The sequence below is a fragment of the Rhinolophus hipposideros genome (genome assembly GCF_964194185.1).
Source record: "Rhinolophus hipposideros genome assembly, chromosome: 8".
In the NCBI taxonomy this organism is placed as follows: domain Eukaryota; kingdom Metazoa; phylum Chordata; class Mammalia; order Chiroptera; family Rhinolophidae; genus Rhinolophus; species Rhinolophus hipposideros.
The window spans coordinates 77851633-77875550 of record NC_138054.1 but is presented as its reverse complement, the minus strand read 5'-3'; the positions used below and the strand labels follow the sequence as shown (position 1 = coordinate 77875550).

The 23918-nt window shown below is 52.6% G+C and overlaps 2 protein-coding genes across 6 annotated transcripts; both read left to right on the top strand.

Annotated features, from left to right (window-relative positions):
• Positions 1 to 1350: 1350 nt before the first annotated feature.
• On the top strand, positions 1351 to 11594 carry CNKSR1 (connector enhancer of kinase suppressor of Ras 1; the record flags this gene model as incomplete). 5 transcript variants are annotated; one of them, XM_081056380.1, is made up of 21 exons in its annotated part: positions 1351 to 1435; positions 3859 to 4016; positions 4097 to 4278; positions 4885 to 4969; positions 5381 to 5422; positions 5509 to 5613; positions 6201 to 6260; positions 6397 to 6447; positions 6744 to 6845; positions 6929 to 6999; positions 7074 to 7189; positions 7296 to 7402; positions 7478 to 7508; positions 7893 to 8065; positions 8952 to 9025; positions 9196 to 9267; positions 9989 to 10062; positions 10219 to 10280; positions 10363 to 10450; positions 10532 to 10713; positions 10969 to 11594. In XM_081056380.1, the coding sequence occupies 21 exons, from the start codon at positions 1351 to 1353 to the stop codon at positions 11236 to 11238; spliced, it is 2190 nt and encodes a 729-aa protein (XP_080912506.1). In that variant the 3' UTR covers positions 11239 to 11594. The 5 variants fall into 5 exon arrangements, with proteins under 5 accessions (XP_080912506.1, XP_080912508.1, XP_080912505.1 ...); XM_081056382.1 differs by having other exon boundaries at positions 1364 to 1607; XM_081056379.1 differs by having other exon boundaries at positions 1393 to 1588.
• Positions 11595 to 12332: 738 nt separating this feature from the next.
• CATSPER4 (cation channel sperm associated 4) lies at positions 12333 to 22111 on the top strand (the record flags this gene model as incomplete). Its single annotated transcript, XM_081058065.1, has 11 exons — positions 12333 to 12395; positions 12523 to 12597; positions 13034 to 13177; positions 16335 to 16436; positions 17654 to 17751; positions 17924 to 18044; positions 18249 to 18382; positions 19718 to 19892; positions 20411 to 20619; positions 20945 to 21110; positions 21757 to 22111. The coding sequence occupies 11 exons, from the start codon at positions 12333 to 12335 to the stop codon at positions 21808 to 21810; spliced, it is 1341 nt and encodes a 446-aa protein (XP_080914191.1). The 3' UTR covers positions 21811 to 22111.
• Between the last annotated feature and the right edge of the window lie 1807 nt (positions 22112 to 23918).

Here is a 23918-nt window from a genome sequence, read left to right as displayed (position 1 = left end):
GTTTTAGGGCACTGGTAAAGATTTCAAACTAGGTGACACAGGCCCCTCTCCATAGAATTAAAGCAATAACTCAGCTCTCCCCCATGTTACATATTTCAGGATATTTAAAGGGCCTCCTCACAGAACTAAGGTCTAGGTGTCCTCCTTTAGAGAGAAAGAAACAGGTTCAGAGAGGGGTAGGGCTCAGGCTCAGTCACACAGCAAGTGGAACTGATTCTAATTCCAAAGTCCTGGGAGTCCCCGAGCTGGGGCAGCTGCCGCTGCTACTAACTGCAAACAGTATGTTTCAGACGTTCAAAGAGGAAGGCTCTTAACCTGGGCTTCAGCATTCAGGGGGCCCATAAACTCGGATGGGAAAAATATGTATTTTTTCACTAACTTTTATAAACAAAATTTGCCATTCCATATGTATTGAAGTATCAGCAGTTCTGTGGCTTTGTCCCCAATAGAAATCACAGATATTTTTATATCAAATTGTAATTATTGCAAATATCTCAAAATATTATTTATGCTCATAACTATTTAAAAATCATGAGTTATTAACCCACTGTTAAATCGCACTGTTTTAGACACTCCTGCGATATAGCTGCCATTGATTTGGCACCTCTGTGCCCAGTAGAGGGTCTCTGACCAAATGGGGACTCCACCTGTTCTCACACCAGTAAGCCAGGCTCCTCCACTACCCTGCATTCTCTCTTTAGTTGTTTTCTGATCAATACATTCCAGAAGTTGAGTCAAAGACCACCCCTCAGTTTTAGTGTTCTTCTAGCTGAACAACAGCACACTGATGTTGTTAAAAATATATAACTAACCTGCCAGTCTTGTTACTTAATGCTAATAAACATACTACTATATCACAGCTTTGTATTTTTAACATTTTTATACTAATTATCCTCCATGCAATCTTCAGCACTTTGTTCTAAATTTTTAAAAGCATTCTTCTGAGAAACAGCCCAGAGGTTTCAGCAGACTGCCGAAAGCGTCCATGATATAAAAAAAGAGGAGCTAAAAATCCCTGTTCTAAAGGTTTTGAGCTAGTCTTTCCAGCAGCCCATTTTACAGACAGGGAAACTGATGCACGATGGGTAGGTTAGCCCCCAGTCCCACAGCTAGCAAGCTGTAGAGCTGTGATTTGCACCCTTTGCACCCAGGGCTCTGGCTCCCTAACTTCTGTGCTTTGTTGCTGCACTCACTGCTCACCTTTCGGCCCCTTTTTGAGGATCTTGAAGGTCAAAGTCCCGCCCTGTGATTTGAGGCCAGTTTGGGGCGGGATCCCAGGCCGGCCCTGAGGTCACGTGGGTCACACACCAGTGGTACCGCCCCCAGGTCAAGCCTTCTAGCTGCTCGGAGATGCCTGAAGGGCGGGGCAGGAGGCAGGCAGGCAGTACACCAATGGCTGTCTCAGCGCCTCACCTGGTCGGCTACGTGAGCCCAGGTATGCTGGTGGCTCCGCCCAGGGCCCAGCCCGGTCCCTCCCCAGCCCTGGGCTCTGGGAGCGGAAATTCCTGCGCCGGCGGGACGGAGCGGGCGTCAATCCCAGCGGGCGGACTAGGCCATGGAACCTGTAGCGACCTGGACCCCCGGGAAGGTGGCAGCATGGCTGAGAGGTGGGTGGGGCCGGGACAGAATTGGGCTTGAGGGTCATTGGGGCGGTAAGAGGTAAAGGAAAAAGGACCTGCTGAGGCTGTCAGTTGGTTAGTCTGTCAACAAGTATTTATAAATGTCTGCCATGAATCGGGTACTGTGCTAGGCAGAAGGATAGACGAGATGACCCCGAGGACCAAGAAAGTGTCTCCAATCGCCCCAAGAGGCACCCAGGGTGGCGATGGGGAGGCGGTGGGTGTAATGAAAACAGAGGGGGCGGCCCCAGAGCGTCCCACGCCTACTTTATCTCCTTAATCTTCCCTCAGCTTCAGGGCGTAGAGGGCTGTTATTAAACCCATTTTTCAGAAGCGGAAACTGAGGCACTGAGCCAGGAAGTAATTTGCTCAGGCTTTGTAATGGGGCCTGCCCTATTTCCCTTCTTCCTACCCCAAGTCTCCCAGTGTGTGAAGCAGAAGCAGAAGCCAGACTGAAGGGGTTGACACAGACCCCCCACCCCTTTCGGTAGGGCCCTCCAGGGGAGATGCCCCCCAGGTTCAGTGAGCCCAGATGGGTGGGAAAGGTCTAGACAGCTGGCCCGGAGAGACTCAGAGAAGTGAAGACGTCTGACATGCAGGTGGGAGGGAAGAGGTGAGTCAAGACTTCCTCCTAGAGGGAGAGATGGAGTGCAGGGGCAGTGTGAGTACACTGGGGGCACTCTCAGGGTGACCAGCCACCGCAAAAGCAGAGATTCAGAGCTGTATTCAGACTCCCAGAAAGGATTCCAGGCCCTGCCCCCTCATTCATCAGCTCTGTGACCACAGGTCTCAGTTTCCCTACCCATCAAAAGAGAATAGCAACTCTGGTGTCATGAAGTGGACAAAATGAAACAATCATGACAAGTGCCTAGGATGTCTAACTCAATGTCGGGGTCTGAAGGAGGCAGCACAGAACATTCACTGTACATGGAAAAAGTTTCTCGAGGGCCATAGCCATGGAGTAACAGGTTCATGAACTCCTGTCCAGTGCTGTTAATGTCACACAGGGAATGAGAGAGAGCTGTTGATCACACACAGGTTCCCCAGTGATGAAACCTGGCTTGGAATTCCTTCAAAGAGTGAGCAAGCTAACTGTTAACCTCTATTTGTATCAGTTTTCCCATCTGTGAAATGGGATAACAATAGTCTCTACTTTCTAGATTCAGTAAGGATCAAATGTGTACATATGTTTAAAGCCCTTAAAATTTCGCCCAGCTCATAGTACGCATTCACTAGGTAATTTTCTCATTTTGGAGGGTCTACCTGGTGCCAGACATGGGCTGGAATTAGAGATGAGCAGTTATTTAAGGCGTGGTCCTTGAAGAGCTCTTGATAAATTGGGAGAGGTTGATGTTCAAGTTGAGAGGTTTGTGGAGGCACAGGGGACAGTGAGAAGAGGAGAGGCCCCCTACCCAGCCTGGGGTGTTGTGGAACACTTCCTGGAGAGAGTTAGATGAAAAAGGGAGTAAAGGAGCTGGAAGAGTAGTCCAGGCAGAAGGAATAGCACCTGCAACGACCTTGAGGCAAAAGAACATGCCAGGAGCTGCAGGGAATTCGTGCTCTGGATCTGAAGTGTTGAGTTGGAGGAGCTGTGCCAAGAGATGAGACTGGAGAGGCAGGTGGCAGCCTGATCACACCGGGCCTTGTGGGTCATAGTAAAAAGTCTGGCAGTAATAACATGGTGGCTGTTATTGACTGTCAACCATGAACCTGGAAATGGGCCAAGTGTTTGACATGTATCATGTCATTTATACACACATGATTAGAAGGTAGGTGCTTTTATTATTCCCATTTTACAGAAAACTGAGGCACAAAGCAATTAAGGTATGTGCTTAAGTGCTGGATCTCCCTGACCCCAAAGCCCCGTGCTCTGACTCCCTATTCAGAAGTTCTTAGAGAAACGAGCGTCAGAACACCTGGAGGACTTATTAAAATGTGGACTGCTGGGCCCTACCCCTGAAGTATACGGTGGGGCTAAGAATTTGTATTTTTAACCAGCTCTCCAGTAAGGCTGCTGCTGCTGCTGCTCGCGGGACCACCTTTTGAGAGCCACTGCCCTAAACTATCCTATTTCTCAACTCAGTGGCCTCATCTGTGAATGGGCAGAACACAGTATAGGTCTCAGGGTTGTCATTAGGAACAGATGGGAGGGAAAAGGGCTTTGCGGAAGTGAAGAAGGGGCCAGAAACACTATGACACTTCCTGGCTCCCTTCATGCTGACCCCTGCTGTCTTTCCAGGCCTCGATGACTCCTTGCAGGACTATTGCTTTGAGGACTGGGAGCTGCCTGGCAAATACCTGCTCCAGCTCTGCCCCCGCAGCCTTGAGGCTCTGACAGTGTGGCCTCTAGGCCACCAGGAACTCATTCTGGAAGGGGTAGAACAGCTCAAGGCCCTGGTGAGTGAATGGTGGCCACCCTGGAGGTTGCTGATGGGCTGGCCGCTACCAGGGAGTGACCTGCCCCCTCTCTGGCACAGAGCTCCGGGCTACAGACAGAGAACCTGCAGAGCCTGACAGAAGTGCTGCTGAAGGGGACCTGTGCTTTCCAGAGCTTAGTCCACGGCCGCCTGGGAGGCTGTGCCGAGCCCCCTGCCGAGGTCCTCAGCGCTGCTGTGGATCTGGTGCATGATGCCCGTACCCTCCTCTTCTGGCTCAACAGGTACCTCAGGCTCCTCTCAGGCCCAGGCTGGGGTGACTGGTGAGGGGACCCTTCTTATCCTTGGCCTCCTCAGGGCCTGGGAGAGAAAAACAGAGCGTGGCTCTTGTTCAGATATGGTGGAGCAGGGCAGAGGTTAGTTGGTCTGTGCTGGGCACCGGGACGCCCAGGTCCCCACCCACCCTCCCAGCTTGTAATCATAGCAGTCATCACCAACCTGCATAGAGAGCTTCTCTACCTCCTTGACTGGTTGCTGCTTGTCCCACAGGCCCCAACACAAATGTCACCCCCTCCGGGAAGCCTTCCTTGTTATATACTCTCAGAGCTCCCTATACTTCATAGCAGTTGAAGTTAAATCATTATTGATGGAATTGCGTGTTTTATATCTGTCTCCCCAGTGTCTAGAACAGAGCCTGGCATGTATTAGGTGCTTGACAAACAAGTCTTGTGCTAAGTTCTTTGTGGTATCAGTCATCTCCTTTACCCCAAACCAAAACCCATCAGAGCAGATATTATCTCCACATTTCAGATGAGTAGTCAGCTCTGACTTATGTGACTTGACTATTAAGCACAGTCCCCTAACCACTGTTTCATCCTTCCCCCTGCCAGGTACCTCTTCTCCCACTTAAACGACTTCTCGGCCTGCCAGGAGATTGGGGAGTTATGCGGGGAGCTGGGCCAGGCCTTGCAGGAGGTAGGATAACCAGGGGCCAGGCTTGGCCCAGGCTGTAGAGACCAAGTCAGGCGAGAGCTTTTTATAACCTGTGAATCAGCACAGGATCAGGTGTGAGGGCAAGAAGCAGCGAGGGCAGGAAGAGAGGCGTCCAGCCACTGGGTAGGGGGTGATGGTGGCATGGGGTTTCCTATCTGGCAGGGGCAGCTCAGGAAGTCTGACTCTCAGGGGAAGAGGGGAGGGCATGTGTGGTGACTTCTGGGGGCCTGGCGTCAGGGGGGAGACTTTTGGGTCAAAGCTCTGAGGCAATGTAGTTCTGGGAAAGAGGTCAGATTGCAAGAGGCAAGGAGGGACTGTAGGGAACCCACCCTGCCCTCCGGGGAAGGCAGCGCCCCTACTCAGAAAAGGTTCCTGCTCTCTCACTACTTCCAGGACTGTCCAGCGGCTGAGAAGGAGAGCCAAATCCTGAGGATCGTAAGTGTTGGGGCGAAGTGGGGATAGGGTTGGGGGATGGGCTCCGGGGATGGGCTCAGGCTGGACATCCCACTTCCTCTCCCCAGTGCAGCCATGTGGCTGGGATCTGCCGTAACATCCTGAGCTGCAGCCCCCAGGAGCTGCTGGAACAGAGGGCTGTGCTAGAGCAAGTGCATCTGGACCATCCTCTGGTGAGCCCTCACCTCTAACCTCTTGCCTCTGACCTTTCAGTAGCCTGGCCTGGGCCCTGAAACATGGTCCTAGGATCCCACTGAATCCTATACTGTTACAGCTGGAAGGCCTTTGTTGTATAGATGTTAACGGCCCAGAAGACTTTCCTGGGGTCTCACTGTCATTCAGCACTTTCCCCAATCCTGAGGTGCTGTAGCTGGTGTGGTCTCAGGTGACACAGTCCAGCCCTGAGACACAGACCTGGCAGGTTAGGAGAGAGAACATGAACTTTTCTGCTTTCATCTCTGACCAATTGGGAAAACCAGAGCCATGAGCCCCGTCCCTGCCGTGCCCGTGTCCCTGCTTATCCCTTCAGGAGAGTTGCTGAGGATCTCGTACCTCAGAAGTCAGCAACCCCAGCTTCCCTCTAACCTTGATTGGAGGAGAAGGCAGAGGCCCACCAAGGAGTGGCAAGCCCAAAGTCACACAGCATGTTGGGCAGTGCCAGCTCCTTCCCCAGTTCTGCCCACCTAGGAATCATGGTGCCCGGCGGGGATCCTACCCACTAACCCCACACCCTCAATGACTGCAGCCTCTGCCTCTGCAGGGCTTGGAAATCCACACCACCAGCAATTGCCTGCACTTCGTGTCCCGAGTGGGCACCCAGGTGAGCGCCTCACACCCTTCTCAGCCACCCACCCCCAAAACCCCCTTACCTGCCAGCCAACCCAGCTTCAGGCCCCAGGAGGGTATACCCTCTGCCATCCCCCCGCCCCCAATACCAGGTCCCCTCTGACTTTCAGCTGCAGATCCTGCCCGGAGACGAGATCGTCCAGGTCAACGAGCAGGTGGTGGTAAGTGAAGAGGAGAGGGACATGGTGGGCGTGAAGGAGTTACTAAGTAGAACCCAGGCCTGGTGGGTGGGGAAGGACCCTTGGGGAGACCAGGGCTATGGGAGCTGCATTGCACGAGGTGAGCCAGATCATACAGCTCAGAGCCGCCTCGGCAGAGCCAAGGTGAGGGGGCTTGTGAAGCTTCCTGGAAGAAGAGGATATGAGGCAGAGCAGGTGGCTGAGCGAGTGCTCTGAGGGAGAGGGCCTCCAGCTCAGCTTGATCCAGCCCAGTGTCCCTGCCCTGCTCTGTCCCCCAGGTGGGCTGGCCCCATAAGAATGTGGTGAGGGAGCTGCTGCGGGAGCCATCTGGGGTCAGCTTAGTGCTGAAGAAGGTCCCAGTGCCGGAGACCCCCCCACAGGTACCTGCTGCCCGACCCTGCCCCCAGCCTGCTTTCAGACTCCTATAGCCAGTTCCATTACCCTGTTTCTGTTTGTTCCCCAGACACCTCCTCCGGCCCTGGACTTCCCACAGCTAAGGGTACCATCGCTGGCTCTGGCCCCACCATCTCCCAGGTAACAGGCTCTGTCCCAGGTGAATCTTGGTGGGGGAGCCATGGGCTCATCTCATCTCTTCTTGCTCTCTCCAGGGCCCCATCCAAAGATGTCTTTGCCTTTGACCTGACTTCAAACCCAAGTCCTGGACCCAGTTCTGCCCCAACAGTCAGTTTCAAAGCCATAGCAGGTGGCAGGTGCCCTGGGCAAGGTATGTGGGATACCTGGCTTTGACCCCTGACTATGTCTGATACCCCCACCCTATTGCCGGGCCCGGGACTGGCCTCATGGACCCTCCGTCTCCTCCCCCCCGACAGACTGTGCCTCCCTTGACCTCGAGCCCTTGTCCATTGCCCCTGCACCCCCAGCCCCACTCCCAGCAGCAGGAGCAGAGACTCAGGGACCCTCAGAAGACCCTGAGAAGGTAAGCTCAAGGGTTCAACAGGAGGGTGGTGGCTCTGGACCCAGACCCTTCTCTAACTCCCTGTGGTCTTTTCAGAGTCCTGTCCCTGGTCGGAAGAAATCAAAAGGTATGAAATGCACCTGACTGGGTGGGGGATCCCCCCGATATGAGGAGCTCTCAGAAGTCTTTAGTGCTAGGCAAGACCACCCCCCACTTACTTCACACACAGGCTCTCCTGGAAAGAGCTCTGTTTCTGGCCTCAGGCAGACCTGTGCTCCCAGCCTGTTGGCTTTTAGCCAACAGCTTGTCCTCTGATCTTCGGTTTCCTCGTCTCTAAAATGGGAAGAGTCATTATCCCCACCTCAGAGCTGACATGTGTAACATTCCAAGCACAGAGTATGGGTTCAGAACTCTCAACTGGGGATGCTCGGGGGCAGGGGGTAAGGGAGCAGTTTTGGGGGTCTGGGATGCCTTGCCAGCACCTCACTGACCCTGTGCTGTGCTGCTGCAGGCGTGGCGACGCGGCTGAGCCGCCGGCGGGTGTCATGCCGGGAGCTGGGCCGGCCAGACTGTGATGGCTGGCTCCTGCTGCGCAAGGTACCCAGTGGCTTCATGGGCCCGCGCTGGCGCCGCTGCTGGTTTGTGCTCAAGGGACATACGCTCTACTGGTACCGCCAGCCCCAGGTGAGACCTATACACACACACAGGTAAGCAAATGAGTCACCCCAGGGTCACAGATCTTGTCCCTACTCTACCATCCACTCCCATCTGTGGTCACAGGTGGGCCACAGACCCTCGTGAGCCCCCGTATTCCTATCTGTAAAACAGGGTCACTCTTCAGAGAGAAATGAGCTACTATGTGTATAAAAGCAGTCTGGAACAGTGTAGATGGTATAAAGAACCACTTTTATTCTGCCCACCTTTCCTTCCTCTTCTGTTATTCTGTCATCCTAGTGATGGACCATGCGTTCAATTGTTTATTCATTCAACAAACATTCAGGTGCTTACTGTGTATCCAGTTCTGGGCTGGGCACTGGGGACACGGAAACCTTGGACGGGTACTGCTACTCCAGGCTGGTGGGGGAGAGGATGGAGATACACTTGAGGACAGTACGGGGAACACATGCTATGATGAAGGAAACACCCAGAGGACGGGTGGCAGCCCACAGAGGTGGCCAGTCCAGCCTGAGGAGTGACGAAGGCTTCCTGAGAAATCAATGCCTGGGGGTTAGTCAGATGGAAAGGAAAAGGCCAAGAAGGGAGAACAGTGTCTGCAGAGCTCAGTGGTATGAAGCAGTTTTGTCTGTATCTGTTGATAGAGCAAATGCATTAGCAGGCTCCTCTCTGGTGGCTCTTTCTCTGGATCTCTTTGGTTCTCCTTTCCTGGCTCAAAGGCACCCCTTGGTCACACCCTCAACCCCTACCCCAGATTCCTGCCCTGCGCTCCGGACACTGAGAGATTTGTGGTTAGAGAGCCTAGGAGATGCCCCTTGGGGAGGTGTCTTCAGGACCTTGACCAGGCCTCAAGGGCATTGGGGCTTTTTGCTGATCTTCACTGTCTTGCCCCCAGGATGAGAAGGCTGAGGGCCTCATCAATGTCTCCAACTACAGCCTGGAAAGTGGACACGATCCGAAGAAAAAATAGTTAAGTCCTGGCTGTGATGGCTGGGGGTGGTTGTGGGGAGAGAAAGGAAGATGTAAGGTGACAGGAGGTGCAGAGTGGGGGCAGCAAGGGACTGGGATTCCCAGTGCAGGCTCGCTGGGTTCTGGATGGGCACACCCCGGCTGAGTGAGGCCCCTCTGCTCCCTGGCAGTGTGTTCCAGCTCACCCACAATGTGTATAAACCCTTTATCTTCGCTGCTGATACCCTGATGGATCTGAGCATGTGAGTGCCACCCCCCTCACCCCTCAACACCCACATGAGTGCTTCGGAGCCTGGATTCAAATCCCAGCTCTCTGATAGTGGTTGATCAAGGCACTCTTCTAAGCCTCAGTTTTATCATCTATAAAATGTGCTAATAAGAGTTCCTACCTCATGGGCCGGCCCAGTGGCTCAGGCGGTTAGAGCTCCATGCTCCTAACTCCAAAGGCTGCTGGTTTGATTCCCACATGGGCCAGTGGGTTCTCAACCACAAGGTTGCCAGTTCAATTCCTCAAGTCCCTTGCGGGATGGTGAGCAGCACCCCCTGCAACTGAAATTGAACACGGCACCTTGAGCTGAGCTGCTGCTGAGCTCCCAGATGGTTCATTTGGTTGGAGTGCATCCTCTCAACCACAAGGTTGCCGGTTGGACTCCCGCAAGGGATGGTGGGCTGTGCCCTCTGCAGCTAGAAAACGGCAACGGGACCTGGAGCTGAGCTGCGCCCTCCACAACTAAGACTGAAAGGACAACAACTTGACTTGGAAAAAAGTCCTGGAAGTACACACTGTTCCCCAATGAAGTCCCCAATAAAGTCCTGTTCCCCTTCCCCAATAAAAAAAAAAAAAAAAAAAAAAAAGAGTTCCTATGTCAGCATTGCTCTGAGGATTATGTTAGAAGATATCAGGGAAAGGACCCTGGCATACAGTAAATGGAAACTCCCTGAGACCCCTTTGCCCCTCCACAGGTGGGTGCGTCATCTCATTACCTGCATTTCCAAGTACCAGTCTCCAGGCCGGGGCTCCCTACCCCGAGAGGAAGGTGGGTGTTTCACAGGGGTGGTTCTCACTGGGTCGCACCTGAGCCTCTGCCTTTCCTGGGATGGGGGCTGGCAACTCAAATGCCCTAGCTCACTTCCTGGCCTTCCAAAACCCTGTGAAACTTAGTGGGTTCCCCAACTGCTCTTGTCCACCTCAGATTGCTACAGCGAGACGGAAGCAGAAGACCCTGATGATGAGTCTGGGTCCCGCTCGGCCTCGGTGAGGAGGGGACTGGTGGAGGGTAAATAGCAGGGTATGGAACTCAGACTGATACTTTCCTCTCCTTCTCCCCTGCCCACAGCCCAGCCCAGCCCAAGCTCGTGGAGACACATCACCTGCAGCCACCCCCATGCAAGGCAGCCCACAGACCTCCTTTGGCCTTCCAACAGGTACTGTACTGGGATTGGGAGCTGAGATGGAGAGCTGAGGTGAGGACGGGCACACCCTCATCCTGCCCCCCTCTCCCGCAGACAACAGTGAAGGGACACTGGAAGGAATGGTACGAGGGCTGAGGCAAGGTGGTGTGTCCCTCCTGGGCCAGCCACAGCCCTTCACCCATGAGCAATGGCGGAGCTCTTTCATGCGTCGTAACCGTGACCCGCAGCTCAATGAGCGAGTGCACCATGTGCGGGCACTACAGAGCACACTCAAGGTCAGCTGGGAGGCACTGGGCATGGCATTGGGCTGGGCTCTGGGCTTTCAGCTCTGGTTCCTGGCCTGCAGCTCTCGTCTCTGCTGTGGACTGGGCCAAGTTCTAGGTTCCTGGAGCCAGGCCCTCGATTTGAGGATGGGGGCTAGACTGGGCCAGTGCTAGGTTCTAGGCACTGGACTCCAGAGTTAGCTCTGCGCTCAGGCTCTGCCCCCCTCCCTGGTGATCATGGCCCCTTAGCCCCTACTCTCCTCATAGGCAAAATTACAGGAGCTGCAGGCCCTGGAGGAGGTGCTAAGCGACCCTGAATTGACTGGAGAGAAGTTCCGACGGTGGAAGGAGCAGAACCAGGAGCTCTACTCAGAGGGCCTGGGGGCCTGCGTTGGGGTGCAGGCTGAGGGCAGCTCCCTAGTCCTGACCTCTGACTCTGGAGAACAGTCTTTCCACCCACTGCCCTCTGACCCTGAGGAAAACTCCCATCTCTGCCCCCTGGCTCCTGAGAGCAACCTCCAACCTCCTGACCTCTGACCCTGGCCAGTACCATAGCCCCTGACCTCTGGCCCTGAGGACCACCTCCACCCCAGCCTCTAACATGTCTAGAGCATCCTTGGATTCTGTTCAAGGTTGGAAGTAGAGCTGGTCCATGGTTTCACCCCAAGCTGAACCCCTCTGCCCGAGCGTCCACCATTTCTGCTACCCTCTCCCCTCTTGCCAACAAAGACATGGGAGGCTGGGCTAAAAGAAACTCTCTCCCATCCATCCTGCCCCCCCCCCCCACCAAGGTCCCTTGGGACTTCTTCCCTCCCCAAACCAGTCTGTACAGGTGTTCTTCACTTTACACAGAAGACCGTTTTCAACCAAATAAAGTCAATTTCTCTAACATGAATCTGTGTGTGCCTTTGACCTCCATATCAGAGTCAGGAATCTCTTCCCAGGGGGACTGGGATGAAAAGCTGTCAGATGGGTGAACGACTTGGTAATAGCCCACTGGGCAGCCCATAGGCTCTGTACCTGAAGCTCCTGCCTACCAGGATGAGGATTGCTGATTCATGGCTCCTGAGGGCTTCCACTCATGCTCATCTGTCCCCAGCCCTTTGGAGACCAGTGGGTGAGCTCCTGCCCCATCCCCAGGGGGGACAAAGTGAGAAATAGAGACCAGCTTTTCACTCTCTAGATGGGGAACATACCTTGCATGGAGGGACAAGGTGGAGTCCTGAAGACAGGCGTGGTAGGATGGGGTAGCTGGTGATGAGCAGGAGTGCAGGTTGTGCTCTGCTAGGAGGGCCTGGAGATAAAACGTTTTTCTCCTTTCCTTAGGCCAGTCTCACCTCCAGCTCCTGGATCCAGAGCAGAGACATACCCCTGTGTCTCCATCCAGGCTGTACAGGAGACCTGACCTGCTCCCATCAGCCTCTGACCTCTGGCCCCAGTCAAGCTCCTTAGTGTCCCTGGCTTCCTCAGTTTGGTCCCAAGAGAGCAGTGGGAGGAGCTTCCCTCAAGATTGGAATTCTTTGGAATGCAGATGCCTAGAGGTCACAGAGGCCTCTATGATATCACCACAAGGGGGAGCAAGTCCGCTTGGAAAGAAGTTTCTTTGAAAAGTGGGAGGAAACTGAGCAACTATGACCCAAAACTGGTGGCAGCAGTGGGCCAACACCACCAATATCAAAACTTTGAATGTCATGGTAGGTGGTCCCTGTCTGGCTCCACCACCCAAGCTGGGCATCCCAGGGTCTGGTAGGGCATAGGAGGGCCGTACTGGGTCCAGAGGGGATGGGGCTGCACTAATGGGCCCTTTCCTTATCCTTGCAGAGGGCCACTCACGAGCCCTACATCCGGCCAGAGGAGCAAGTGCTCATCAACCGCCGAGACATCACTAGCAAAAAAGTAAGGACGAGGCTTTGCTGCAGCCATCCTCACCCCCACAGTGACACTTCTACAGCTATGCCCGTGGGGTAACAGGCCTCATGATAACTCTGTGCCTTCTGCCTCCTAACCGTCCTCCCAGGGGGCAGTCCCCAGCAGAAATCCCTGCAGTCACACCCCATGATATATTAGTAACTGCCTGTCAGTGCCCCCACAGGAAACCCTATATAATGATGGTCACTCACCAGCAGAGACCCTAAAAGAGTCTCCCTTGCAATGACCCCTGTGAAGATCCCAGCAGTGGCTCATTTGGGTTGTGACCTCTATCCTCCTGATACCCCTGTTCCATCCCCAAGAGCGTCCTCCCCAGGTCCCCCCATTCACTGAGAGCAAACATCTAGGCAGAGGCCTCCTACAGTGACACCTGCCTGAAGGAAGGTCCATCGTCCTTTCCCAGGATGCCTGGGACATGCAGGAGTTCATCACTGGCATGTATATCAGGCAGCTGCTCAGACACCCAGCCTTCCAGTTGCTGGTGGCCACGCTGCTGGTGGTCAATGCCATCACCATCGCGCTCCGCACCAACGCCGTCCTTGACCAGGTGGGACTCCAGCCTGACCTCTGCCCCCACTGACATAATAGGGGCCTGGGCAAGGTACTTCCCTCTCCGGGCCTCAGGATTCTCATGTGTTCAAGATGACTGGATTGGCTGCTGCTCTTCAAGGGCTTGTCAGCTCTGACTTTCCAGGGGTCTAGAGATCAAGGAAGACATTGTGGTGTAGGGGGCCCAGCTTTGAGGAATGCACTGTATTTGTCGAGGAAAGGCAGGGAAAAAATGGGGTGAGCAGAAGCAGGCACATGGGTATCTTGTAGGAAAGAGTATTTCATTTTAACCAATAGTCACTAAGAGTGAATCACTCTATGCTGGGAACTCTATGCTGGGTGCTCAGTGCCAGGGTTCCAGGTATGAGCACAGCAGACCCTGTGTCTGTCTCACACAGACACACACGTCATTATAAATACCCAAGTGCCAAAGGGTGTGAGAGCTCAAAGAAGGTATCAATCAAAGAAGGCCTGATCTGGCAAGGAGGGGGTTGTCAGGGAAGGCTTCCTGGAGAAAGGGACACGTAAGCTGAGAATAAAGAATGAGTAGATGTTGGCCAGACAGAGAAAGGTGAGGACATGTGTTTGGGGCAGAAGAAATAGCGTGTGAGTTCTATGTGTCTGACTTGAAGTCCAGTATGACTTTGGCCTTATCCTTGATATTTTACTTTCTTACAAGGAGTATGCTATATACATGGATTGTGCTATTTAAAATCAACATTTTTCAAATGTCCAGTGTGATGGCTCAGAAAGTGAGTTCAGAAAGGTGGTCAGTGGCCAGATCATGCAGGGTCTTTAAGTTATGTGAAGGAGGATGGCCTTTATCTTATGTCATTGGAAAACCAGGAAACGGTGTAAATCATGGAAGTGACGTGACCAGACACGTGTTTTAGAAAACTTATACTGGCTTCCACAGTGCCGATCACGGAAGGGAGTATGTCAAGAACGGGAAAAGATGGAGCAGGCAGGACCGTGTCGGAGATGTTCAGGTGAAAGATGACGGGGCTTGGACTGGGAAAAGGAAAGTGGGTAAAAAGAGGCCCACATACATCTGAAGCTCCCTAGGCATCAGATCAATGGGTCTTCCAAATTTTTTTATAACATATACCTCGTGAGCTCTTATATATGCTGCCTGTTTAACATCCATCAACATCCTCACGCACATAGAGAAAAAGAGAGCAAGAAGTTACGTGTCTGGCTTGAGGAACTGTGTGGGGATGGTGCCGTTTGTTGGGATGTGGGGACGTTGGTGGGTGAGCATGTTTGGGGAAGACGCTCAGGTCAGTTTGAGTTGTGTAGTGTTTGAGGTACCTGTGCAAGATCCACCTACGGATGTCTAGTGAGGGGTTAGAGGCCAAGTGTGAAACACTGCAGAGAGCACTGGGGTGGAGATGGTGACATGAGATTGCCAGCATCTGGGTGGATGGTTGCCAAAGCTAAAGGAATGGATGGGGTTGCCTGGGGAGAGAGAATTGACTGCGAAGAGGCCAAGACAGAGATCTGAGGAGAGCCTCCAGGTAAAGGGCAGGAAGTGGGGAAGGCTGAGAACAAGAGCCAGAGGAGTGGGAGGAAACCCGGGAGAATGTTCCATCAGAGAAGCCAGCACAATGGCAGATGTGGCTAAGAGACGAGGCCATAAAGCATCCCTTGGAGGCAGCTCTTGTGGCCTTGATGAGAGCTGCCTCTGATGTGGTAGAGGCTCATACCCAATTGGCAAAGTTTGCAGGATGGGTAAACTGGAAGGCAGCTCCCACCCACTGATGGATCATGAAATCAGCTCAGAGAACAGATACCAACATTCTCATATAGAATGAAATAGTAGAATGAAAACGAATGAAATAGAAATTGTCTGTATGGGGGGTGGGGGGATGAGAGAGAGAGTGTGCGTTACGTTGCAAACTGTAAAATATATTTCTTATTACGGGTCCCAGTCAAAAATGCTAAAAGCCCTGGTATAGAATATGTGTCGATGACGTTCCAGCCCTAGAGGCCTGTGAATGCCAGACGGTTTTGAACCTTAGGGAGCCATGGAAGGCTTGTGGGTAGAGAAGGCAACTCTAATTTAACCATGGATGTCCATGACTTGAAGAAGGCAAAAGGACTATTTAGGAAGATCTTTCTATAAACAGTGAGGAGAGCCTATTGACTCCAGTGGCCAGAGCAGTGATGCCAAGAAGACAGATGAAGGGACAGACAGCTCTTCCTTGTTGTAGGCTGACATCCCTGACCTTTGGGAATTTGGAACAGGCAGGGAGCTCATAAACCTTAACTGCCCATCTGGGTTTAAGAAACTCTGTGCAGCCTCGCACTGGCCAGTGGGTGGGGGTGGCAGCAAGATGTGGGTAGCAGGAGGCTTCCATGTGTGGCAGCAAGTCTTGGGGCAGAGTCTGTTAACCATGGAAATGAAGAAAGGGGGGAGTCCAGGTGATTTCAGTAACTGCCAGGGGGGCAGCAAGGGCCTAGGAGCTGTTAATAGGGTCACCAACTATAGTGGAGTCACAGCTTAACGGGAGCGAAGGGAATAGGATCTTGATTGGGTGCAAGTGAGTTGGGGTTTAATCAGAATTCAGTCATCAAGTCCTCCAGCCAACAATCCATCCACCCAGGGAAATGACCTGGATCCATGAATGTGGCCATACCCAGGATTTCTGTGAAGTCTTTCTTGCCTGAGAGATTTGGGGAGCTAAATCAGCAGAAGTGGTTGGAACACCAAAGGACGGAGGATGGGGCTTGGTTTCCTCCATCTCAGGAGCCAGGGCTTTTTCTCCCAGTCCAGGAGCCTCTTCTGCCTCTCCCCTTTTTTCAAGTATCTCCACTCTGGAGGTTAGGAGGAAAGATTTGTTGTTAGACAACAATCATTATTCCTAATGTCTGACCTTGGGCACCTCTCTGATTTCTCGTCTGTAAGATGCGAATAAAACCTGCTTTGTAGGACGATGGTGATGGTAACATGAAATGATGCATGTGTGGTCTTAGCACGGTATCTGACATGTACAAGCAAAGTGTGCGCTAAGGGAGCTACAAAGAGGCTAAGGATGAAAAGCAGCAGGAGTACGGGCCTTCCCTCCCCCACAAACATCCTCTCTCCCGGGCCCCTCCCAGGCCCCGCTCCACTGACCTCTCTGCCCCTCTCTTTTTCTCTATCTTCCATGTAGAAACACTATCAGTTGTTCTCTACCATAGATGACATTGTGCTGACCATACTTATCTGTGAAGTTCTCCTTGGCTGGTTAAACGGCTTCTGGATTTTCTGGAAGGTGAGATCCTGGGCCCTCCTTGCCATCACCCCTACTCCTCCTTAGGGACTTCACCAGACCCAGGCCCCACCCCTGTGCTCCTGGCCCTGCAAACTGAGGTGTGTGTGTGTGTGTGTGTGTGTTTGCAGAGAGACTACTTCTGAGATGTCTGTGAAGCACCAGATAGTAACTTGTACTAGAAGTGCAGCCTCCCTGGGTTCCAATCCCAGCTCCAGCCTTCCCCCATTCTGTGATCTTGGGAAAACCTTGGTTTCCATATCTAAGAAATGAATTGAGACCATCCACCTTAATTTACAGGGTTCAAGAAGAGGAATCAGCAAACTTTTGCTGTAAAGGGCCAGATAAATATTTTAAGTTTTGTGGGCCACCCAGTCTCTGTTGCAAACACTCCCCTCTGCTGTGGGAGCACAGAGTAGCCGTAAACCACACATAGATGAATGACATGGATGTGCCCCCAAGAATCTCGTTCATGGACACTGAAATTTGAACTTTGTATAATTTTCATGTGTCACCAAATATTCTTCTTTTGATTCCCCCCTCAACCATTTAAAAATATGAAGACCATCCTTAGCCTGAGGGTTTTACAATGAACCCTAAGGGCTGCTGGAGTTTGCTGAACCCTGTTCTGGAGAGTATCAAGGAGCTGTCTGGATGGGAATGGGTCTGAAAGTTATATTAAATGAGACAAAGACTCAGATTCTTTGTTTGAATAAGATTTCTGGAATTCAGGGATTTCTGGAGCCAAGGGATTTATTTTGCCTTTGGGCATGTTCAAGAAGAGGCTTCAATTAAAAAAAAAAAAAAAAAAAAAGCTATCCAAAAAAAAAAAAACTTTCATGAAAAGGAAGTATCATTCAAATAGTTACCAGAACAACCAATAGAGTTATAAGCTTTCCTTGGGTTAGAGGTTTCCCTTCATAGAACACAGAATGTAGAACCTAGAACAATTCTGAAACCTGGATGTCTTAAAGGATACTTTGGGCAAACAACACTTGCAAGGATGTTTATTAACACAGGTATGAGACAGTGAGTGCATGAATGTTGGTTGACATGTTTGGGGCGCAGCAGGATGAGTAACAGCAGTGGATGACAGATGACTGGCCCTGCTGTGAGAGGAACATTGAGCCCCCATCCTTGGGGTGTGGGGATGGCAGACCCAGGATGTCCCCATGGGTTGGGCCTGACAGACCCCACTGGGGCTGGCCCCCACTCCCCAGGACGGCTGGAACATCCTCAACTTCCTTATCATCTTTATCTTGCTTCTGGGGTTCTTCATTAGTGAACTCAATGTCATCTCTATCACCTATACCCTCAGGTGAGCTGGAAACTGGAGAAAAGAGGGGAACGTGTCTGGATCCTGGGAAAGAGACAAGGGGGAGGCTGTTACCAGCTGGGATTAGTTCTGCCTGTCTGGGCAGGTGGAAGGGGCAGTGGGGAGGAGGGGCCTGGGAAGGGCCAAGAGACACCCCTGAGAGGTTCTGCCACAGGGTGCTTCGTCTGGTGCATGTGTGCATGGCGGTGGAGCCCCTGGCCCGGATCATCCGTGTCATCCTGCAGTCGGTGCCCGACATGGCCAACATCATGGCCCTCATCCTCTTCTTCATGCTGGTTAGTGCCCTCCCCCCTCCCCAGGTGCTCCCCTTCCCTGAACAGACCCGGGGCCCTTGGGAATGAGCGCCATCTGAGGAAGAGGAGGCCTATGGGCCCAAATCCCCGTGATTCCCTTGGCAGCATTCATTGGTGTGGCATTTGCATGTCCTGTCTCCACCGCTCTTGGGTGAAGGCAGGGCGGGTCTCCGGTCTCTCTGGCAGGTGTTCGCCGTGTTCGGGGTCACTCTCTTTGGCGCGTTTGTGCCTAAGCACTTCCAGAATATGCAGGTCACACTGTACACTCTCTTCATCTGCATCACTCAGGACGGCTGGGTGGACATCTACAATGACTTTCAGTGAGTCCCCGTGCGGCTTCGGGGCCCCCAGCCCAGCCAGGCGAGGCGGGGGCTGGGCCCGCGTGTGCAGCAAAACACTGACTGGGGAGGGAGAGGCTTGGAGGTGCCAATGGAGCTCCGGGCCTGGGGCTGAGGATGGCCCAGCAGGAATGGGGTGCCTGGGGCTTTCAACTGGAGGAAAGGAGACCCCTATGGCTGGGGCCTTTGGGGTTGTGGGCTGCTTGAAGCCTTGTGCCCCTTGGAACTCCACCTAGTCAGTCTCACTGTAGGCCTATTCATGCAGATGTCTCCCCTCAGGCTGAACAGCTGCATAGCCTGGCCTTGGACAAGGGAATAGTCTGTGGTTGCACTAGGACTTCAGGGCACCTTTTCAGGGTTGCACTAGGGCTTCAGGGCACGTTTTGGACACCACCAAACTGCCTGGCCTCCTAGGACCTTAGGGTCTCATCTCATTCATTTTTACACCCACTGCCCAAGTTCACTTTTGGCCACAGATGGCTGCCTGGGTTCTGTTCTTTACTTCTTTCCCATTAAATCTAAATAAACCCTATTTGTTTCCAGTCCACTCCCGGGAGTGGGTCTCCCTAACTGATTTCTTTTTACCCACTCCATGTAAGAGTAGAAGGTAAATGGATTCTGTTATCATTACGCATTATGATGTAGGTAGTGGAGAAACCATAGAGTGCATAGTAAAGGTGGACTGGGCTTTTGAGTCTTTGCTCCACCACATGAGCCTTACAACCTTGGGCAGGATAGTTCATTTCTTTTCCAAGCTTCAGTTTTCTTATCTGTCAATTGGGGATTATCATACACTATTAACTATGTCATAGATTGCTGTGAGTATCAAGAGAGAAATTCTATATAAATCTGTTAGCATGAGCCTGGCACAGTCTACACACACACACGGCAAGAGAGAAAGAGAGAGAGAACTACTATTTGGGAAAATATTTTATGGGAGATTTACAATAGGTATTAATAGTAGGTGGGATTTTTTTCCTTTATATTTTCCTTCTGATCTTTCTATAATGAGATTGAATTACTTTTTATAATAAAACCATGAATAAAGACGATAGCCGATAGATGCAACTTTATAATGCTGATGTACAAATCCCCACCTTGCAGGGCTGGCTTGAGGACCCCACTGGCTGGCAGTACAGCAGGTGCTCAGTGAAGAGCAGCTGCTGTGACAATTAGGAGTAGGCATTAGATCTGCATAGCAACAGTGAGGCAGCAGAAGTCCCAGTAGGCCTTGAGTTAATTTCCCCATTTCATAGATGAGGAAACTGAGGCTCAAAGGTCCAGGGCGGTGATAGGGCCCCTGCCTGCCATCTCCAGGATGGAGACGAGGGAGTATGCAATGGAGATTGGGGGTGCTCTCTACTTTGCCATCTTCATCACCATCGCTGCCTTCATTGGCATCAACCTGTTGGTCGTTGTGGTGACCACCAACCTGGAGCAAATGATGAAAGCAGGAGAGCAGAGGCAGCAGAATCAAATAAACTTCAGTGAGGTGAGTGAGATGGGGAGGGCAGAGGGAGAAGAGGGAGTGTGTGTATGAGTGCTGACTGGAGCACATGTGTACGTGTGTGTGTGCTCACTCACTTAAGAGCCTGAAGAAAGCCACACCTGAGACCTGGAGGCAGCATCTCCCACCTTGAGCGCCAACTCAACAATTGGGGCTTCTGAGGGCTGTGGATAGCCCAGATGTCTTGTTTCTATGGCAACTCAAAACTGAGCAGCTGGGTGACCTTAGGGCATTTAATCAATCTAAGCCTTGATTTCTCCTGTAAAATGGGAATCGTGGTAGTACTTACCTCATAGGGCTCTTATGAGAACTACATGGGTAAATGGACACATACTGAGAACTCACTAAATGTTAGTGACAGTATTATTCATTCAGGGGTAGAACTTCCCAAAGGCTGGGGAGGTGGAGGGTTGAGTGCTTCCCAGAGCCAAGAGGGAAGGGGCTGGGGGAGGGTGTGCTGGCTGAGCTCTCTTTCTGTCCCCTCTCCATTTCTTCTTCCCCAGACAGTCGAGGAGGAGTACAGGAATAACCAGCTGCCACTGGTGCACTGTACGGTGGCCCGCTTGGAGATGTCTGGCCTCCCCCAGGAACCACTTATGGGGGGCCCCCTGTCTAACCTCTCGGAAAACACATGCGACAACTTTTGCTTGGTGCTGGAGGCAATACAGGAGAACTTGATGCAGTACAAAGAGATCCGAGATGAACTCAACACGTAGGGCGGGTACTGGGGTACCCCCAGTCCCGTCAGTTAGGGCTGAGTGGAGCCTCAGATTCTCCTGGCCTCATGTCCTCACCATTTTATAATCTGGACCCTGAGGCCCAGAGAGGTTAAGTGACTTACCCAGGGTCCCCAGCCTGTTGGTGGAGGAGCTGGAATCCAGACCTCCAGGTTCCTCCCATCTCACACGAGCGCACAGCTTGGCCTGGGTCTCCATCAGAGTGAAGGGGGAGGACGCAGGGAGTGGACACCAGGGAAGAGGTGGGAGGACCGCCCCCTCCTTCCTCATCCTGGAACTCACGCACGTCTCTGCCCCCAGGATAGTGGAGGAGGTTCGCTCCATCCGCTTCAATCAGGAGCAGCAGGAGGAGCTGATGCACAGGCATTTATCAACGAGCCTATCAGCGGAGAACAAGTCCTCTGTGGACTTGCGTGACGTGGCTTGCCAGCAAGACTTGATCACTGCGCTTGTCAACAAGGAAAAGGTGCGTCTTCCCTCTCCTACCCAAACGGTGCTCATCCCGCCACCCAGCCCAGCCCGGCCCAGCCCAGCGTCTGCCTCAGTAGTCAAGGTTTCTGTCTCTCCTAAAATCTGGTCCGCACCCTAGACTCCCATGCATCCCAGCAGTCACCGCCCACCCGCCAATCAGGTTAGATTCCACCTTTCCTTCTCTGAGATGCCCCTCCCCCTCTCATGGCCCCGCCCATTAAGACACTTGCGACTGCAGTGCCCTCAAACCTACCCTTTCTTAGTGTGGCTCGAGTCAGCTCAGTTCCTGCTTGGTGGCCTGCTTTAGGCCCACTGCTGGCAAAAGACCCCCGGGTCCTGTCGAGAATGTATAAGATCAGCCTTCTACTGAAGGAGGAAGCTTCTAGGGAGAAAAGGGCACATACTCACATTAGTTTCTGCTTCCCACACCATCTGACTGGGTTAGAGTGATGGGGGGCCTTCCGAACGTCCGCAGCCTCGGCTCCCAAGCTCAGAGAGGATACTAGGCAGGCTAGAGTTAGACATGTGAAGGACTTCCCCGGGAGGCCTGGATGAGGCACTGTTGACGCTGGAGGAGATAAGGGAGCAACTGCCATGTCAGGGTAGGAGGGTACTGACAATAAAACTTCTTGGTTTTGCAGGTTCAGGAATCTAACACAAATATACTCCATAACATGCACAGAAGCAGCCGCTGAGAGAGCAGGATGGGAGCCAAGGGGCCTGCACACACACCCAGCTGCTGTATCTTCTGCATCCCTAGCATGACTTGGTTCAGCCTGGCCTGAACCCACCCTCTCCCTTACACCTGGGCAGATGCCTGGGGCTGTGGAGGTGGCGGCATCTCTAGGGCCTGTGCCTGTGAGCCCCAGGTCCAGAGAGCCAGGGTGGAGAAGGATGCTGCATGAGAGTGGGAGCTCTACAGCAAGGAGAAGCACAGAAGGTGCTTGCCAAGGCAGCCAGGGTTTGGCCTAAGGAGGGGCACCCCTGGCCACTTGCTCTGGGCCAGAGCCAGACGGAGCCTAAGTGGGCCCAAGAACCAAGAGGAGAAAGGTGAGGCCAGTGGGGCCAGGTACCTGTATATGGATAATAAAGTTTTGTGTTGGGATCACTGTGTCTGAGTGGTGGACATCTAACCCCTTGGGGCAACCTTGTCCCACATCTGATGGGCAAGACAGATCTTGCCCCTCAAAAGCCTGTTTGTGTGATGGGAGAGTCGCTAACTACCCTCCAGAATTTCCAGTCTAATCGGAGAGAGAATCTGTACCCTGAACATTTCTGACAATGGTAGAGATATATTCTTTGCCCTTAGGGTCCTAAATTTTGCGAGTGAAAGTCTGGTCTGCATGGTTGGGAGCCCCTGTCTGTTGCAGGAGACAGCTGTACCCTCTTTCTCTGTCTGAAGGTGGAGGAAACTGGTCCTCATTCTGGGGGGGTCAGCCCTGACCAAATCATGCAGGTACAGGAAGCTCCATCCTGGGGCAATGAAGAATGACTGGGCCAAGTGTGGGTCCTGGCAGGCTTCCTGGAGGAGAGGAGCACTGAAGCTCACTGGAAGACAGCAAGAATTTGTGGGTTCGGTTGATGAAGTCTGGTATGGAACTTGCAACTTGTGAGGACTCTTTGGGACCTTCACACCAAACACCATTGATAGCCACAGCAGTTTCTGGACGTAGGCAATGCAGAGTCTGAGAAAGCCAAGGAAGTCATGGGCAATAGGAAGAGCTGCCCTGGATGACAGGAAACCTGTGTTCTGATCCTTGGAGAAATCACTGGGCATCATTTTTCCCGTCTGTGCATTTTGGAGGGGATTAGATTGATCTCCAGCTCAAAAATCAAATGGCCAGCTCTCAGCCAGGAAGTCGGGAGACCGATGAGATCAGCCATGTCACTGAGACTCAGGTTCCCTGGTGTTGGGATGGGGGGAGGCTGGAAGGGCCAGATTCTGCCCAGCTGTTCAGCAAAGACTGACAATTAGGGGCCTTGGTGTTGCCACGCAGCAGCCTCCCCGTCTGTCTCCTCGTACCTGCCCCTAAAGAAAGGAGAGTCTGTGAGATGGATCCTTTCAGGGACTTTGCCTCACCTTTGTGCTTACACCTTATGTCTCTCTCTTTGGCCCCAAAATATGACTGGTCAGCCAATGATGGGTAAGACTCACCACGGGGGTGGGGGCAACCCAAGCCAGGCAGAACCGCATGGGGACCAACAGGAGAACCCACGGGGTTCATAGAGGTGGGCACAGCCCCCCAACTTCCCCGGCTAAGGAGAGCCTCTGCCTCGGTGGCTGCATTCCTTCCCAAAACCTGCAGGGGAAGTGACTCAATGATGTGCTCTCCGTTTATTCATATGCATAAAGGTATTGTCCCGTGGGGAAGTATATACATCCTAAGACTTAGGGTTCTGCTGCCTGCAGGCCAGGGTGATTGGCTTGAATCACCCTTATTGGTGACCCTATTATAATGTATGGGATTCACAGATCTTGAGATTGACAAGCTTTATCTCCTTTACTTCCTCACCTAACTAATAAAACTTATGTGTTGGCCCGATTTGGGGGTCAGTCCTTGAGACTGGAGTCCCTTGGCCCCGCTTACACTCTATTCTTGGCTGCTGTCTTTTCTTAACCCTGCACCGCCCTCCTTGCTCCCCACAACTCTCCTTACAGGGGACGTGACACCTTGGGAATATTCACCAATTGGAATGGGAGTCTCCAGAGGCCCACTGATTGCAGCTGAAGGGAAACTCCACCCTCCATACCCCTCCCATCAGTATAGGTTCCAGCCCTGAGAAGACCCTGGGGCCTGCTGGG